Genomic DNA, 19345 nt, shown 5'->3' on the forward strand with positions numbered 1-19345 from the left:
TAAAGAATTAAAAGTTTGCTGGGCCCAGCTGATATGGCTCAGTGGTTGAGCACGACCGATGAACTAGGAGGTCATGGTTCGATTCCCTGTCTGGGCACATGCCTGGGTTGCAGGCTCAATCCCTGTGGGGGACATGCAGGAGACAGCCATTCAATGATTCTCTCTCATCATTGATGTTTCTATCTCTCTCTTGCTCTCCCTTCCTCACTGAAATCAATAAAAATATACATTAAAAAATAAATAAAATAAATAAAACTTTGCTATTCATGCCCTGGCCAGGTAGCTCAGGTGGTTAGAGCATTGTCCTGGTATGCCAAGGTTGTGGATTATAGATCCTGGGTCAGGGCACATAAAAGAATCAGCCAATCCTACCTAATAAAACAGTAATATGCAAATTGACCACACCTCTGCTATGCCCACAAGCCACGCCCACAAGCCAAACCACGCCCACCATCCAATCAGAGTGAGTATGCAAATAAACCCGACCAAAATGGCGGTTAATTTGCATACATAGGCGCCCTGAGCTGACCCCTGGTGACGGATTGCAGGGAGCTGGGGTCCGCTCTGGCACCAGACCGAAAGCCTCTGGCAGAGCGGACACCCAGCTCCCCGCTTTCCATGGATGGTGGCCTGGCGGACACCCAGCTCCTTGCTCTGATTGGATGGTGGGCGTGGCGGGCGGACCCCCTGCCATCGAAAGCGGGGAGCTGGGTGTCCACTCCGGCTCCAGGCCAAAAGCCTCCGCTGGAAGCTTTTGGCCTGGTGCACGAGTGGACCCCCTGCCATCGATTGCAGGGAGCTAGGGTTTCTTTGACCTGGTATACCAGTGGACCCCCTGCGATTGATCACCTGGGCAGGGAGCTGGGGATCTGCTTTCGGCCTGGGCAGGAGTGGACCCCCTGCGATTGATCGCAGGGAGCTGGGGGTCTACTCCTGCCCAAGAGGCTTTCGGTCTGGGCAGGCCTGGGCAGGGGCTGAGGCGGTGATCAGAGGGAGCTGGAGAGGCCTGCCCAGGCCTAAAGCTTTGGCCAGAGGCTTTAGGCCTGGGCAGGGCCCAGCCCTCCATTGGTGTGAACTATAGAGGAAACACCTTTTCTGACTGCACATTGGCTAAGCTTCCTGTATGCCACTGGTAGTATTCTTAGTAACTTGGGTAATAAGAATCCAAAAAGGTGATCTAGGGTTTTCCACCACACTTCTGGAGAAAAAAACGAAGGTCCGCTGCTGGAAGGCTAAGTAATGTCATATCCTGCCCTAGCTGGTTTGACTCAGTGGATAATGCCTCAGCCTGCAGACAGCAGGGTCTGGGTTTGATTCTGATCAAAGGCATGTACCTAGGTTGCAGGCTCCTCCCTGGCTGGGTCCCAGATCAGGGCTCATGCAGGAGGCAACCAATCAAAGTGTTTCTCTCTGTCTTTCTCTTCCACATTCTCTAAAAGTCAATGGAAACATATCCTCAGGTGAGGATAAAAAAATAAAGAAATCCATATCCTATGAAAGACACATCTTGAAAATGCCTAAAGAAAGTTGTCATTTTTTCTTGGTGAAGGGACTGGAGTCCGTGTTGATGAAAACACCTTGGTGGCTGCGGTGACTGGCAGTGGCTGCAGCAGCGGGTTGATGGGGCTGGTGCCTTCCCCTTATCAGCCCGGTTGCCTCCCACAAAGGGAGGCCAGACTGCGGCTTAGGTACACTCCCTGTGGGGCGTGGGCCTAAGCCGTCAGTAGGACATCCCCTGAGGGCTCCCAGTATGTGAGAGGGGGCAGGTTGGACTGAGGGACCCCCCCCCAGTGCACGAATTTCGTGCACCAGCCCCTAGTGATTTCATAAATAAGTGAAACAAGAAAAAGTGATCTCTTTCTCTCTTTGAAATCAATAAATAAAGAACAAAAACAAGCCCTGGCTGCCACCAAAAGATTGAGGGTTCAATTCCTGGTCAAGAGCACATACCTGGGTTGCAAGTTCATTGTTCCCTGGCTGCGGAGTCGGGCATGTATGGGAGGCAACCAATCTGTGTCTCTCCCACACTGATGTTTCTCTCTCTCTGTCTCCCCCTCCCTTCCACTGTCTAAAAATCAATGGGAAAAATATCCTCGGTGAGGATTAACAAACAAACAAAAAACCACCTTGTCAGCCACTATGTCTTCATGTGTGCCCTACACCAGCAGTCTCCAACCGGTAGTCGAAAGGGTTGGCGACCACTGGTTTAAGGAAACCAAGCAGCGGTTGTTAACCTGTGGTCTGCTTGGTCCGAAAGTTTGGTAACCGAAGCCCTACCCCAATCAGATTCCCTTAATACCATCTTCTTGCATTTCTTTATACTTTTATTATAGCAGTATACATACCTAGACACTGTATGTGGGTTAGTCTTTACCTTTTTAAATATTGCGTTTGATATGTCTTTTAAGTATCCCTTAATTTATAGTCTTCCTTTTGCCTCAGCCTTTGTTTTATTTTTTATTTTCGTTTGTTTCTTAGTTAATCCTCACCAGAGAATATTTTTTCTGTTGATTTTTATTTATTTATTTATTTTTTTAGAGACTGGAAAGGGAGGAAGGAAAAGGGGGGGAGAGAAACCTCAACATGAGAGACACATGTATATAATTGCAGCGACTGTTCCATTATTTTTCCAATTTTTCCTCATTAGTGCTCTAAGAAGTGTGATTTTTATACCTAAGATAAGAGATAGACGAATTATTTTATTCATAAAATAGAGAAAGGTTAATCCAAAAGAATTATTCTCCTTTTCAGCCATAGTTTAATTCAAACACCAGGTATTTCTCATCTGTTCTGTAGATGTAGATTTAAGTCTCTGAGAATAGGGATACTATTGCACTATAGTATTTGTGCTTTTATACTTATTCTGCCTTTTTACTTAAAAGTAATTATGTGGCTAAAATAAAAGCAAGTCCTTATGATTGCAAAGTATTTGTAAATATTAGGTTAAAATGAGGTGAAGCAGCATGGGCCATTGGTAAAGCAGACATGTAATTCCTGCACATGGGACTTACCAGCCTGGTGATTTCAGTCTTCTGTAAGAAACTGTTTGCATAGGAATTGAAATACGGGTAGGTAAATGTAGTGCTTTAAAATGTGTAAGCACCTTCACATGTTATCGCATTTAATTTTTATAACAGCCACATAAGGAAGTCAGGGTGAGAGTGTTTATTGTTTTTAAAGAAAACTTGGGGTAGAGAGTAGTGGTGTTAAGCAGCCCTGCATTGTCCATATTTTCATCAGTAGTAAGTATTCTCTTTTATGCTATTGGATATTTTATGGCACTTTTTCATGGGTGTCAACCTATTATGGATGTGCGTTCATTTTTTATTTCTTGTGGTGTGTGCTTTGTTTCCAGGCCAAGGGTGGAGGTTATGAAAGTGAAGATGCCTATCAGAATGCAGAATTAGTTTTTCTAGATATCCACAATATTCATGTTATGAGAGAATCCTTACGAAAACTCAAGGAGATCGTGTACCCCAACATCGAGGAGACCCACTGGCTGTCTAACTTGGAATCTACTCACTGGCTAGAGCATATTAAGGTGGGCTGTTTCCTATACTGTTACAGAAAGGGTGCCAAACACGCGCTTTCTCTACTCCTCTGCCTGTATTGGCTCTCACTGCTGAGATCAAGACAAAGACACCTTGCTAAACAGTGAAAAGTTGGTACCTGCTTTGATAATTGAATTACTCCTAAGTTTTGGTGCTTGAATGAATTAGTTTCCCATATTGTGTATTTGGTCTGTTGAACTTCTTTCTCTTTCTTTCCCATCCTGTCTGAATTCTCCCCATCCTTCAGGTCCCCGTTCATATTTCACTTATTCCGGAAGTCTTGCCTGATTGCAGTTCCAGTTTGTCTGAAGTTTTCACTTTACTTTTTCTTTCCATTTAATCAGTCCTACCTCGCACTTCATTTAATTACTTTTGGATGTCAACCCAGTGAAGAGCAGGGCTGGACAGATCGTGATCATATTTCTTTCCCCTCAGGAGCTAGGGCAGCGCTATCTGTGAGCAACAGGCACAGGAAATGCTTGTTGCGCGGCTTGTGACGTGGTGATCATGCTGGTCAGGGGAGTGAGGTGAAGAAGCTGAGTGAAGGATACCCTTTGAATGCTAAGTTATTTGGAGACTACCATGTGAACGCTGATTTGCCTAACATGTTAATATAATGTGTGAAGCACCAAATGTTATTTTATTTAATAGAGTTATGTATTTTTTTCAGATATGGTCTGAATTTCAATAACATAGCTTACCATATTATTTATAGCCTCATATATTATTAATATTATGAAATAAAGGGAAATGAGATTTTTCATATTAAGAAGGAGCAGTCTTATACTCATATCAAAATCTCTAAAATTCAGACAAACTGCAGAGAAGACCAATTTAATGAGAATTGTAGACTATTTTTTTTTTTTTTTTATTGCTTGTCTTCTAGAAGCTTGAGTGTAGTTAGAGAGTATGTTCCTGTGGCCCATCTATTTGTTGCATTGTGTGTAAGTAGAAACCCATAAGATTGATTTAGAGCTAACATAAATCGTCTCTTTCACTCTGTAAATTCCATTTCATATCAGGTGCGACATGCTCTCCGAAAGGCTGGCTATACCAGGAACAAGTTTCCTTAGAGGCACAAGAGGTGCACTTGTGCCTGCACCACCTTCTCCTCCCCAGTCCTCACACCTGCAAGGCTTAGCCTCTCACTTTCTCAGATCCTTGCTCAAATGTCACCTTCCCAAACAGGCTTTCCCAACTGCTACATACAAAGTGACAGTTCTTCCAGAACCCCCTAGACCTGAGTGGTGCTTTCTCACTTACCTCCCTCTGACAAGGTATGTATTTCCTTGTTGATTTGCATCTGGCTGGCCTCACCAGCCATCACGGAAACTTCATTAAGCCAACACTCTTCTGTTCACTGCTTTGTCTCCAGCACCTAGAGCAGTGCCTGCCACGTAGTGAGGGGCCCCATAAATGTTTATTATTATAAACAAATGCTTGAGTTAAAATGACCACTCCTTTTGGGTCAGTGATTTGTAAGTCTGCATATGCATTTGAATTATCGGTGGAAGTTACTTAAAATAGTGAGTTAGGATTAGTGGAGATTGGAGTCCAGGCATTTTAGAAAAAAGAAATGCTCCCAGATGACTCTGTGGCATAGTCAAGATTGAGGTTGCTTCCGAGCACCCCGTTTCCCGAGCATGCTGACGGTGAAGGTCAGAGGGAGGTTGTTGTGAGAGTCTTTAACCTGGGAGTAAGTCACATTTCTTTCACTCTGATCTGTTTGTGGAGCCATGCTGTTCTGTAAGTATGATCTAGTCACTGAGAGATGAATAGTACTAGAATGTCTATTTTAAAGAATAGTATACTGTTTCTGTTTTGGTTACATATAATTTTTTCTAGTTTTAACTCAAGATCATCTTCAGTAAATTATTTTGCAGAGTCTATGCATATTTAAATAACTGAAATTATTTTAGATAACAGTAAATTGACATGGTAATATATTGAACAGATGAGAATTTTCATTCATACAGAAAAGTACTCTGAAGTTTTATATTGTGTTCTCTGTATGCTATGTGCCATACACAATACACATACTGTAATTTGGTTAAGCAAGCATACCAGAAACAAGTTTCAGTTGGGGTATTTTAATTTAAATGGATGATACTTGGAACATTGGAAAATTCTTAGAAACAGTCCTTTTTAGAACTTGGATCTTTTTTTCTTTCTTATAATGTTGATTTCTATAGAACCCAAGGGCACCTTTCATTTGTATATTTCATTGTGCAGATAAATAGGAGTCTGCATTTATGAGATTTTTCTAGTTTCAAAAGCAAAATTTATATGCCTTTTACCACATAAAAATTTGTTTTTAGGAAGGGACCGATGCTTCCCCCCCCCCCCATATGTTATTGAGACAGTCATCCCTAGCAAAAACTATTAATTTTAAAGAAGGAAGCATTTTAAATTTTTTTATTTTAAAAAAAAAATCTGTTTTGCAGCTCATTCTTGCCGGAGCTCTCCGGATTGCTGACAGAGTCGAATCAGGGAAGACGTCGGTGGTGGTGCACTGCAGCGATGGCTGGGACCGCACCGCCCAGCTGACGTCCCTGGCCATGCTCATGCTGGACGGGCACTACCGAACCATCCAGGGGTTCGAAGTCCTCGTGGAGAAAGAATGGCTGAGCTTTGGACATCGATTTCAGCTTGTGAGTAAAGAACCTTGACTCAATGTATTCCATGCATCCCACATCAGGCATGTGAAAATAATGCCTTCTATTCACTCGATATTCATCTAGAATGGATCATTTATTCTAGAGGGGTGAACTTCTCAGGAGAACTTTGTTTTGGAAAGCATTAGTGTCTCCCGTCCCAGCTTTGCAGCCTGGAGCTAGGACTAGCTATTTGCCAGCCACCTGACCCAGTCTCTTCTGTGATCTCTACCAGGAAACGTCAGGGCTCATCCCATCATTTCCATGGGCGTCTCCTGTCCACCTGTAGTTGATAGTTCAGATTAGCAAGAATGGTATGGAATTACAAGGCACTTCTAGCTTTTCCTGTAGACTTAAAAAAAGATTAGAATGGCTGAATTATTATTCCCAATTTAAAGTAGCCCTACAAAGTAGCATTGCTCACACAGGATCAGGGTCTAAAAAAACGGGGACTGAAAGGAAAAAAGTAAAATGTAACTCAGAGTTGGGAATAAAACAACTTTCTTGTTATCCTCTTTAAGGCACTAAACACTTGGCCAGTGTTGCAGCCCTGGCCAAGTAGCTCAGTTGGTTAGAGCGTCATCCCGATACAGGGTTCCATCTTTGATCCCCGGTCTCAGAGCACATACAACAAGTAACCAGTGAATGAGTAAATAAGTGGAACAACAAATTGATGTATCTCTCTCTTCCTAAAAATCAGTAAATTAAAATAAAGTGTTGCAGTTAGTTTTATGGAAATGACAAATTTTTGTGCCTTCTGTAAGTCTCAAAATTATGTTGATGTTATCGTTGGTATCAAATTTAAGAGTCAGAAGGAAGTCAGGGCCCAACAGTTGTTGAACATCTGTGGTGTCCCACAGTGACTGTTTGGTGTCTTCATTCACTCCGCAGGGAAAAAGCAGCAGTCTCTCCCCGAGGCTGTCAGTCTCCCTTCGGAAAGTCCATCTATTCCCAACCTCTTCCTCGTAGGGAACTAAAATCTGCTTCCCAATGTTTCTACCTTCCCCTTTGGAGATAAGAAAACAAATAAAACTACTTGTTCATATAAGATAGGCCTCAAATATTAGGAAGTAGCTGTCAGCTCATGTCATTTATAGTCTTCAGTTCTTCTGGCTAGCCATCCACTTTCCTTGCTTTTCCTAAGCTCCTCCATCCTAGTTGTCCTCTGGACCTTTCTGCAAGTGGGTAGCCAGAACTAATCACAGTTCCTAAATATAGGAGTGGGTTTATTATGTCCCTTTCACATTTGCTTTTTCGTTACATCACACTTTGGATTTGTGTAGCTATTACATAAACACACATTTAAGTAGTTTCTGCTAAACACTAAATTTGGAATCAGAAAACTTGGTTCTTATGTAATTTCTATATGTGTTAGTTGCAGTCATAGAATTTGGAGAGGAGTAATATTTTCACAGAAAGTAGGAGCAGGGTGAGCACATGTCTAGATAGAGTTGAGTGTGGCAAGAGTAGCCATGAGGGAGGGTCAGGTTTAGAGAATCTTGGACAGGGGAGGAGTTAGTGTGTCAGGGACCATAAAACCACTGAGATTGTGGCTCGTGGCAGCATTTTTCTAGATTAGCTGAAAGGCTTTGTGAAAGATGTCTACCCAGATGTTAACCTTTAGTATCCAGTAGTTGCTGGGGTATGTGGGCATTGATTATGAATGGCTTGAGAGAAACACATTTAGTGGTAGTCTGCTCTTTTGAACTTGAACAGTGAAGTTGGGCATCTGGAGTATCTATTTAGATGGCTCACGTTTTCAATTCTCTATAAAATGAGAAGACTATTTAAAAATAAAACACAAAAAAGCGTACTTCAAAGAATAAAGTTTCAGCCAAAGCTGCACATGATATATAAATGTGACCAAAACCATAAACATATCAGACTGAAATTGCTATGGATTCCTAAATTGTCAGCTCTGGTTAGCTACTCCATTTCCCCCAGGTGTTACGTGAAAGCAGAATGTGACCAATAAAGGACACCTGGTCAAGATGCTGTGCTCACACATGGTTAATAGAGGGCAACGATTCTCAGACTTGTTGATTTCAAGACCTCTTTCATTCTTGACAGTTATTGATGGCCCCAGAGAAATTTGCTTACATGGTTTATGTCTGTCAGTATTTACCATATTAGAAATTAACTTGAACACTAATTAAAGAAATCTATTTATCTTAATCCATTTGGACTGCTATAATACCATAGACTGGGTGGCTTATAAACAACAGAAATTTATTCCTCACAATTTTTTAGGTTTTTTTTGTTAATCCTCATCTAAGGATATTTTTTCCATTGATTTTTTTTTTTTTTTTTTTTTTTTTTTTTTTAGAGCGTGGGAGGGAAGGAGGAAGTGAGGGAGAAAGACATCAATGTGAGAGATTGCCTCCCACATGTTCCCCGACCAGGGCTGGGGATTGAACCTGCAACCCATGTACGTACCATTGACCGGAAATTGAACCCTCAACCCTCCAGAGCACATGCTCTAACCATTGAACACACTGGCCAGGGCTATTTTGAGGGCTAACCGTCCAGGGTCAGAGTGCCAGCATGGTGAGGTTCTGGTGAAGACACTCTTGGGTTGCAGATTGTCATCTTCTCACAGTCCTCACATGCAGGAAGGGGGCTCGGGAGCACCGTGGCGTCTTTTTTGATACGAGCACTAACCCCATTCATGAGGGTTCCACCCAGAGACTCTTCTTCCTAATGCCATCACATTAGTTCAAAATATGAATTTTGAGGAAACATTAACATAATATTTTAAAGAAAAATATGTTTTCCAAAACAAAAAAGTTTTCATGAGAAGCATTGTTTTATGTTTTGGGGGTAATTTTTGAAATTTGGCTTTATAGGCAGCTAAATTTCATTTCTTCTGCCTTCATTCTGCTGCAGTATCTTTTGCTGGTTGAAGTATATGAGGAAAGAATCTGACCACACACAGACAGATACGTAGATGGAAAAGTAGAGTCTTTTAGTAGCTTTTTTAGGGAATTGTTGGTATTCTTCTTTGTTATTGTACCAAAACTTAAAAGGTGGTTTCGTAGAGGTTAATTGTAATGTGCAATCCAAAACTAAATCAATGAGGTTTTTGTTTGTTCCATTAAATTCTATTGGTCTGTATTGCGCTTTGAATAGATCTTTTACCCACACAGGATTTTGTACCATCAGGTGTTGGGTATATGGAAAATGCTTAGTGAGCTATATACCTTTTCCATTGTTAATGCATTTCTTTATATAATCCCATAAAACCACAGCTGTTAATACCACCACTGATTTTATCGGAAGTCTTTAAGTATTATCAAACTCATGTGGCAGGTAAAAGTTTTCCAAAAACCTAATTTTCACTCAAAAGCTTGAATTTTATCAAACTACTGTCCATTGTATTCCTTGAAGTGACACAGTCACTTTGTACATTTTCAAAAAGCCTGCAAGATAGTCAAGTCTTCATAACCACAGTTCACATATCAGTTGTTCTTTCAAGTCAGAACGATGGTCCGTGAAAAAGTGTCAGTTCCTACAGTACTACTTAAGTTTGCAGCAGAAGCGTCTCCTGTGCATTTCCCGTTTGTTACACAGAATAGTAATACTTTTTACTGCTTAATAAAGTTAATACTTTTAATAAAGTTAATACTTTTTACTGCTTCATCAAGGAAACTGCTCCAGAGATTGGCTTTTGTCCCTTTCATTTAAGTGCGAGTGTGTGGCAGGACAGAACGTAACCACAGTGCAGCTTGATTTCACTGGCTTGCTTGATTCCTCCTAAGGTACCTCCTAAGTGATCCTTTATCATTTTGCACCGTGAGTGCAAACATCAATGAATTGAAAAAGGCAGATGGCATTTTAGGATTATGAAATTAGTTTTGACCTCACAGTCACCCCCTCCCCAGAAGTCTAGGGACCCTATTTTTAGAATCAGTGGCTTTAGGAAAGGGAACAGGGGTCTGTTTCAGTCATCTGGGGCAAAGGCGCTCAGAGGAAGGAAAACTGAGAACCTGGGTGAGTGCATGCTTGGAGGGCAGGAGTGAAGCATTTTTTAAAGGTTTATGAAGGTTTGTGCTAATGTTGCTTCTTCTTGATAAAGAGACTGGAGCTAAGACGCAACAAGTCCCCTTCATGCACTGGCCAAGGTGTTAAAGGAGAAGGGCACTTTATAGAATAGCATAATATTCAGGGGGAAATTAGATCTCCAGAACAAAAACCTGGGCTCTGAGGTCTGACTACTCCAATCTTCCATTATCAGCCTTTTAGGTCTGGGTTTCGTGTGTGTGATTTTTTCTTGTTCTTTTTTGCTTTTTTAAGATTTTAATACATACACACACACACACACACACACACACACACACACACACACACACGAGTCCTGGTGCACGAAATTCATGCACTCAGGGGAGGGGTCCCTCAGCCCGGCCTGCACCCTCTCACAGGTCGGGAGCCATCAGTTGGACATCGTTAGCACTGTTGCAGAGGTGGGAGAGGCTCCCGCCACCGCCCCTGCGCTCACCAGCCGTGAGCCATGCTCTGGCTGAGCAGCGCTCCCCCTGTGGGAGTGCACTGACAACCAGGGCCTGCATTGAGCATCTGCCCCGTGGTGGTCAGTGCGCATCATACCGGTTGTTCTGCCAGCTGATTTGCATATTAGCCTTTTATTATATAGGAGATACATATACACACACACACACACACACACACACACACACACACACATATAATTTAGAGAGAGAGAAAGAAGCATTGGTGTGAGAGTGAACATCGATCAGCTGCTCACCTCTCCCCTGCCCCCCTTTACTGGGGATGGAGCCCACAACCCTGGCCTGTGCCCTGGCCAGTGTGGCTCAGCTAGTTGGGCATCATCCTGTGCACTGAAAGGTTGTTGGTTTGATTGCCTAGGTTTCATTTATTAAACTAAGTTGTAATTCCTGTTAAAAGCATCACATGTTAAACCTGGCAGTTTGCACATAAAAAATGTTTTCTTTTTATTGAATTTACTAGAGGCCCAGTCAGTGCATGGTGTAGGGTCCCCTAGGCCTAACCTGCCATCCAGGCCATATCCACTGCCCCGCAAAGCCTAGCACGCTCCGTGGACACTGCTAGCAGCCTGCTCCCCGCTTTTGATGGCAGGGGGTCCGCTGGTGCCGGAGCAGACAGCCAGCTCCCCCGCTTTCGCTCCCTGCTTTTGATGGTCCGCAGCAGGGCGTGGGCTCGCTGCCCCAGAGGCCCCTTCTGTGCCGCAGCACAGCCATGGTGCAGACGCTGAGCTAGCGGTGGCGCGAGCTCAGCGTCCCGCCGGCCCAATTGGCCACCCTGGCTACCCCGAGTCCCGCCCCCTGCGCCTCCTGCTGGCTCAATCGCAGGCGTAGCGGAGTGATGGTAATTTACATATTACCCTTTTATTATGTAGGATTGGAGGTGATACTTGTTAGCAAACCATACAGATTTCAGGTGCACAAGTCTACTGTATAGACATTTCATAGGTAGGGTGATGGTGATTGCTATTTTCTTTGCTATGTTCTTTTAAAAAGATTTTCTGACTTTTTAAAAATAATGACAAAATAGTATTTTTATTGGAAAATTATTTTCATTGGCAAATGAAAAACTCCACGAAGTTCATATGTTATTTCACCGTCTTTCTTCAGAGACTCGGGCATGGAGATAAGAATCATGCAGATGCAGATAGATCGCCTGTTTTCCTTCAGTTCATTGACTGTGTCTGGCAAATGACAAGACAGGTAACATATATATATATATATATATATCCATTCTTACATCCTTTTTTTAAGACTTCCAGTTGGAGTTTGGAGATTTGGAATTCTTGTAAGGTTTCTAGGTAACATAACTATTACCTAATTATCACATTGTGAATTAAGCTAAAGAATATTATTTGGGAGTAGTATTAAACACTTGACAATTTGATTCCATTAGCATTTCAGTGAGTGGCTCCATAATAACCCAAGAGGTTTCCTCTATAGACAGTAACATCACGGCAGTATCTTCACCCAAAAGCTCATCTTATTGTTAAAAAGGTAAAGAAATGAAGAAACAGGCAAGTAATTTAATGAAAAATGGGTTGGGTGGAAAATTATGGCAAGGTAGGTATATAATAGATTCTTTTTTTTCTTAGGTATGGATATAGTATGTTTTTTTAGAGCTTCTACCAACTTTCTAACAAACCAATGTGAAATTTAGTGTAATTGGTTTGGTATATTTAGATAGTCCAAAAGAGAAAAAAATCTGGGTAATTATGGGATCACCCCCTAATGGGGCAAGGGTTTGTTTGGGTCATAAAAATATTTAACTCAAGAAAAATCATCTCAAAACCCAAAAGTTGGATACAGCTCATTGGTATGTCAATTATCACCCAAGGGTTTATTAGACCTCAGGCAGCTGGGAGTCTGGTTTATTTTAGTTAGATCCCCACGTGAATATAAGGTAGGGAAATTGCTGGCTCTGCTATGCTTTAGGGTCACATTTTAGCTTTAAGAAAATACTATTTATTTCATTAAAAGAAAGTGGTGATCCTTAGGAAAAAATACATCCATTATAGTGTATACTGAATTTTGTCCCCCTCACCCCCCGTAAGAATTTCAATTTGGGTGGATTATTTGGAAACTTACTGGGTTAAATTGGGTTGTAGTAGATATGACTACAATATTATGAGGCTGTATTTTCACACATATACTACGAATGTGTATACAATTCAGTTTTGTTCTGTGCATTAGGTTCTCATATGTTGTGGGAGGCGAGATGCTACATACTTATTTTAATGTTTACTACTTCTTGGAACAGGTGTGAAATTTTCCTTTGGAATTGCCTTTGAGGTAGTGTATCAGCTCTACAAATCCTTACCAATCCTTTTTTGGGTTTTGACTAAAAACAATAGGACCCACTTTAAAAAAAAAAAATTCATGTGAGAGACACATTGATTAGTTGCTTCCCACATGCGCCCCCACTAGGGCTGGGGATTGAGCCTGCAACTGAGGTATGTGCCCTTGATTGGAATCAAACCCAGGACCCTTCAGTCCAAGGGCGGACTCTATCTACTGAGCCAAACTGATCAGGGCAGGACCCATTTTTGACCATTACCATTTTTGACCATTACCATATTTAGTTTCTAAATAGCATTTGGCTGTTAGCAAAAGTCAAATGCCATATTAAAGAACTAGGGAAGTTGTGTGAAGCCATGGCATCATTGATGCTTATGTGGGCTGCTTCCCAAGGGGACTAAGGGGCAGTCTAAGTGAATATATTAGTTCTGGTATGCTTGTTACAAAATAAAATCAATAAAAAAATCAAAGTTACCAGTTGTTTACATGGCAGAATATATGACTAGTACATTTCTTCCTTAGTAGCTGTGTTAACTTTCTCTATGTTATATATCTAAAAGCAGATTTACTTCAATGCTGAGCTTAAGGTACTAAAAATTAGAAAATCAGTTTAATCTTGTTTCTTAGAATCTAAAATACATTGTAGAAGTGATTCTTTAGACATCTAGTTAGGTTTTTATGTACATTTTCTTCCTGAACATATAATGTTAGTGTTTATTGGTAATCTTCAATTTTACAAAAAATTGCATGTTTGTGCAGAGACTTGCACATTTGTCAAGATGAGGATTATGTTGCAATTAGCCAGATTCTACCTCTGTTCCTACCCGCATCTTCATCCCTTCAGTCCTGGGATCAGGAAGCAGTGGATGAAGGGCCCTTGAGATTTTAAATATGTAAGGAGAACAAAATATTCCTCTTCTGTTTAAGATTTTAAAAGCAATGCCAGCAGTTAATGCTCTATTTGTTTTGTTGTAAGGAAATGGCCACTGATTAAGATGTCTTCTCAAAACTGAGCTACCCACAGGCTCAGCTCTTCTGGATTGCTATTTCATGAGTCAGAGTGCACGCATAGCTGGCTAATAAATAAGGCTAAGAGTATTAACAATCAGGTGATGGGATTTATTTTGTAAATAAATGGGATTTGACCAAGTTTCTTACAAATACTTGGAATTTTGTTGGCATGTGCTTGATCACCTGCTGCATTCATTCAGTTCCATAGCCACAACACGGAGTTACCATTCATTCTTTGAGAAATCTGATACATTTCCCTGCTTATGGCTTCCTAAAATTTAGGAAATTTTAAGGTAAAGTTTTTAACCCTGTCCCTTTTGCTTACAGTTCATGCTATTTTCCTTCACTACTGGGTAGAGACCATTCTAAAAAAAAACTTCCTTGGAATGAATATTTATTTCCCAACTCTGCAGTCTAAATGTTCATGGAATTCCTTTTCAGTTGTGTAATTGGTACAATCTTACATGGAAACGTTGGAATAATTTTGAACTATTACATTGACAGGATGGATTAAACTAAATCCTTTACCTTCCTGTGGTCTGTAATTTGTCTTTGATAAATTCCCCACCAATTGTGTTGTTTGTACAAGACATCCAATAGGCCCCTGCCGTTAGGTTATGGAGAAAGTGAATTTTCTTTAGTTAGAAAGAGGCTGCCCAAGTACTGGATTACATGATACTCCCGTTTGCCTGGATGTTCTGTGAAAAGATAAGCAGGTTCACTTTTAACTGCTCTGCACATCTGCCTGGGATACTTATTTGTGTGCATTGCTGACATTTTTTTGGAGACATTGATGCTATTTTTTTGTAATTTCTAAAAACAAAACAATGTTTTTGAAATTTAAAGAACAATCTTACTATGTTGTTTATGGTTCTTTTTGGCAGAGAAAGATTAGAGTTGCCAGAATTGCCCAGGTCAAAATTCCTCAGGCTGTGGGGCTAGCAGATGTAGATCAGAAATATCAAGGTCAGACCATTCAAATTCTTATTGCATAAGAAAAGGAGATTTTGGGAGAAATAATCTTAGAACTAAGTGGTAAAGTGATTTTTGAACAGAAAACCAAGTGGATAATGCCATAATGGCTTAGAAATATAGTTTTGAATATTGTTTAGCATACTTTTCAATATTATAAAGGATCTACTCATATACTACAGGGTGAATATGCTTGAAAAAAAATGTCTTAATAGTTTTGTGTTTGATTTGCAGTTTCCTACAGCATTTGAATTCAACGAATATTTTCTCATTACCATTTTGGACCACCTGTATAGCTGTTTATTTGGAACATTCCTTTGTAACAGTGAACAGCAGAGAGGAAAAGAGGTAAAATAATGAGCCCCTGTCCTGGTCTACCCTCAACATGTATTTTCCCTACTAGAGTGTATTTTGTGATGGATTGCAACTAAACAGTTGTTCTTTTGAATGATTTCTTTGGCCATACTTTACTTTATATGCTTTAATATGATTCCTTCTTCCCATATCTCTGAGCCTGATCTACTAGTATTTTAAAGTACCTCTGTTGCAATGCTAAAGATGCCAGCTAGCTGCCAGGTGAGTTATGGGTGGGAAGTAGTGTCTGCTAAGGAGAACCAGTCCTGTTATCCTTGCAGGATGGAAACCCTTCAGAGCAGGTGCAGAAAAATATAATTGGTAATATATATATATATATATATATATATATATATATATATATATACACACACACACACACACACACACACACACACACACTAGTAGCCCATTTGCAGGAAGAATCCTGCAAGCAGCCACTGTGGCCTCGTGCGCTGCCGCTGCCTTTGCGGCCGCGGCGCCTGCACCCGCGCACCGCTGCCGCCCGCCCCGCTCTGCTCCGCCCCGCCCGGGCTTTCCCTCTGGCAGCCACCTTGCTTTCTGCTTTTCCTCCCTCTTCCTTCTAAGTTGTCTTCAGTCTTCACTCCTCCCTCCCTCAGTGTATGCAAATTAACCGCCATCTTTGTTGGGTAATTTGCATACTCGCCCTGATTGGCTGATGGGCGTGCTTGGGCATAGCAAAGGTGTGGTCAATTTGCATATTACTATTTTATTAGGTAGGATATATATATATATATATGTGTGTATGTATATATATGATATATAGAGAGAGAGATATATACATTTGAATAAATGGATAGCTCAAATCTGAAAATATATTGTTCATGAGTCATTTTATTTTTTAAAATTGTAAAATAGTGTAAAACATTCAAACACTGAAAAGATACTGTGTATAAAGTTAGTTACCCCATTTCGCCCAAGATATTACTGGTAGTTGGTACTATTTACAACAAACCATATAAGGATTACTTCTGTACGAAATTCTTAATCCTATTGATCAGTGTGTATCTCTGCATCAATTTTCATTTTTAGAAAGGTGGCTATAAAATAGATTGTCCATGCTTTTCTGTAAAGCAAGGGTGGGGAACCTTCTTTTCTGCCAAGGGCCATTTGGATATTTATAACATCATTCTTGGGCCCTACAAAATTATCAACTTAAAAATTAGCCTTCTGTTTTGGTCAAACATTGAATGAACTCCCCCCCGCCCCCCATGCCTTGGCAGGTCCAGACCAGATGATGTTGAGGGCTTTAAAGGCCCTCGGGCCAGATGTCCCCATCACTGCTAAAGCAGAGTGGAGAGTTGCTTGCTTTGAGCCAGACTGCCTGGTTCAGACCTTGGATTTGTCACTTATTGTGTGACCTCCAGCAAGTTAATTTCTGCTTCTGTAAAATAGGGGGTAATAGTACTTACTGGTGTGAGGATTAAATAAACCATACAAAACACTACAGTCATTGTCATGTAGTAAGTGCTTCCTGGACTATATTTTTAATTCACCATAATATCTTCAGTGTCTACTAGCATACAGTAAATAATTGCCTGCACAGTAGGCACTCAAGAATTGGTTGAATGTTAGATAATTCAGAATAGCTAAATACTTTGATTTTTTGAGGCTTGAATAGAATTTACTATATCTTGATATTTAAAAAAAGGAACTTTTTTACTGAGGTATAGTTTGCATTCCACAAAATTCTTTCAAAAAGTGTATAGTTTAGTGCAAGTGTGTCAGCCGGCCCCGAGTTTGACAAGCTTGGTTTAGTGGTTTTTAATATATCTTGAGTTGTACAAACGTCAGCACTATGTTCATTGGGAAGAAATTGTACCTGTTAGAAGTTCCTCTCCATTCTTTTGCCCTCCCAGTCCCTGGCAAACCCTAATTTGTCTCTGTGGATTTGCCCCTTTGGGACATTTCACAGAAATGGAGTTATTCAGGATGTGGCCCGTGTCTGGCTTCTTTCACTTAGCATAAGGTTTGTTTTGTAGCAGGTATCAATACTTTATTCCTTTTTATAGCTGAACGTTCCATAGTATAAACTACTTTGTCCATTTGTTCAGTTGATAGACGTTCGGATTTCTACTTTTTGGCTATTATAAGCAATGCTATTTTGAACATCTGTGTACAGGATTTCATGTGCCTGTTTTCAAACCTATGAGTGGAATTGTGGGCACAGTAACTCTTGTTTAACTTTCTGAGGAACTGCACTGTTTCCCAATACCCTCTGATTTTAATGTAAGTGGGGCTGTCACAATAGTGTCAAAGGGATCACAACATACCTCTTTATAACTTTCATCTGAAGTACAAAGAGCTCATGTGATAAATCTCTTTTCCTTTTACAGAACCTTCCTAAAAGGACAGTGTCACTGTGGTCCTACATAAACAGCCAGCAGGACGACTTCACTAATCCTCTCTATGGGAGCTACTCCAATCACGTCCTTTATCCAGTAGCCAGCATGCGCCACCTAGAGCTCTGGGTGGGATATTACGTGAGGTGGAATCCACGTATGAAACCACAGGTATGCTGTACAATACACAGCGGGAGTTTTCATCCATGCAATTGTATAGTAACTAGAAAAATTATGTGCATATTTAAAACTTGTAACTATAGTTACATTTGTATAGTAGAAAAGCACTACAGAGGGGTAATCAGTATACTTGGTTCTTATCCTTCCTGACTTTGCTTGGATTGCTTTGAAAATAACACTTCTGTTTTGTCCTTTCTCCCCTGTACAATGAAGGCGTCAGACTGGATAACTTCTAGAGCAGTGGTTCTCAACCTTTCTAATGCCGCTACCCTTTAATACAGTTCCTCATGTTGTGGTGACCCCCAACCATAAAATTATTTTCGTTGCTACTTCATAACTGTGATTTTGCTACTGTTAATGAATCGTAATGTAAATATCTGTGTTTTCCGATGGTCTTAGGCTCTACAGCAGCGGTTCTCAACTTGGGGGTTGCGACCCACAGGTTGAGAACCGCTAGCAGGGTTGCCTAAGACCATCGGAAAACACAGATATTTACATTACGATTCATAGAAGTAGCAACGAAAATAATTTTATGGTTGGGAGTCACCACAACATGAGGAACTGTATTAAAGGGTCTCGACATTAGAAAGGTTGAGAACCACTGTTTTAGAGGCCTTGCTTTATTAGGTTAGAGAAATATGAAATTTCGGTTCAATTTGAAATATGGAATGCTTACTACTTATAACTCTTAAAAAAGACTAAAAACCTCAAACTATAGAAATTATTTGACATTGGCTTTTAGATCATATTATTTGTTATATTTGGAAAATTGCCAGTTTTAGAATATTCTGTGGAAATACTTGGGGGCACTGGGAAAGCCAGAGGAAGAGCAGTGGTGCTGAAAAAGTGGGCTTGGACCCCATAGCTGGAAAAACCCCCACATTGCAACCTTTAGGGACAGGACTACATACCAGAATGTGACTTTGGGTTTGTTTAGAATTGCCTAGTTGGAATAATTTTGTGGTGTTTTGCTTTTGTAGGAGCCCATTCACAATAGATACAAAGAACTTCTTGCTAAACGAACAGAACTTCAGAAAAAAGTAGTGGAACTACAGAGAGAGATCTCCAACCGGTCAACCTCATCCTCAGAGAGAGCCAGTTCTCCTGCACAGTGTGTCACTCCTGTCCAGACCGTGGTGTGAAAGGACTGTTAGCCGGAGCCATCACCACAAACTCCTGATTACAAATGGCAGCTCTGAGTAAAGTCTCCCGAATTTAGAACCCATCTATGAGAGAAAGCCAGTCCTTTATTTATTTAAATCTGAGTTTAGAACTGTAGCAGTGCAGGGGGCTTAAGTGAAATGACCCCATATATAATTACATGATAATAACACTAATTTTATTAAGTTACCCAAAGAATATTAAAATGCTTCAATCCTAAATCTGCAGTGGGAATAAGTTTCTGATTTTAAAAGGAAAATGCTCTTAGAAATTTTGGTGTCTAG

General features: G+C 40.7%; 1 protein-coding gene across 5 annotated transcripts in view; it reads left to right on the forward strand.

The window, feature by feature from the left end:
* The window catches only part of MTMR2 (myotubularin related protein 2), a 100729-nt gene extending 81447 nt beyond the window's left edge, over positions 1 to 19282 (forward strand). For all 5 annotated transcript variants that reach the window (XM_054725070.1, XM_054725074.1, XM_054725072.1 and 2 more), the window contains 6 exons: positions 3356 to 3541; positions 5996 to 6202; positions 11833 to 11925; positions 15238 to 15351; positions 17715 to 17891; positions 18881 to 19282. In XM_054725070.1, coding sequence (XP_054581045.1) covers positions 3356 to 3541; positions 5996 to 6202; positions 11833 to 11925; positions 15238 to 15351; positions 17715 to 17891; positions 18881 to 19042 — 939 coding nt within the window. In that variant the 3' untranslated portion in view covers positions 19043 to 19282. The remainder of the gene's footprint in view (positions 1 to 3355; positions 3542 to 5995; positions 6203 to 11832; positions 11926 to 15237; positions 15352 to 17714; positions 17892 to 18880) is intronic.
* The last annotated feature ends 63 nt before the right edge of the window (positions 19283 to 19345 follow it).

Source organism: Eptesicus fuscus, chromosome 13 (assembly GCF_027574615.1).
Source record: "Eptesicus fuscus isolate TK198812 chromosome 13, DD_ASM_mEF_20220401, whole genome shotgun sequence".
NCBI lineage: Eukaryota > Metazoa > Chordata > Mammalia > Chiroptera > Vespertilionidae > Eptesicus > Eptesicus fuscus.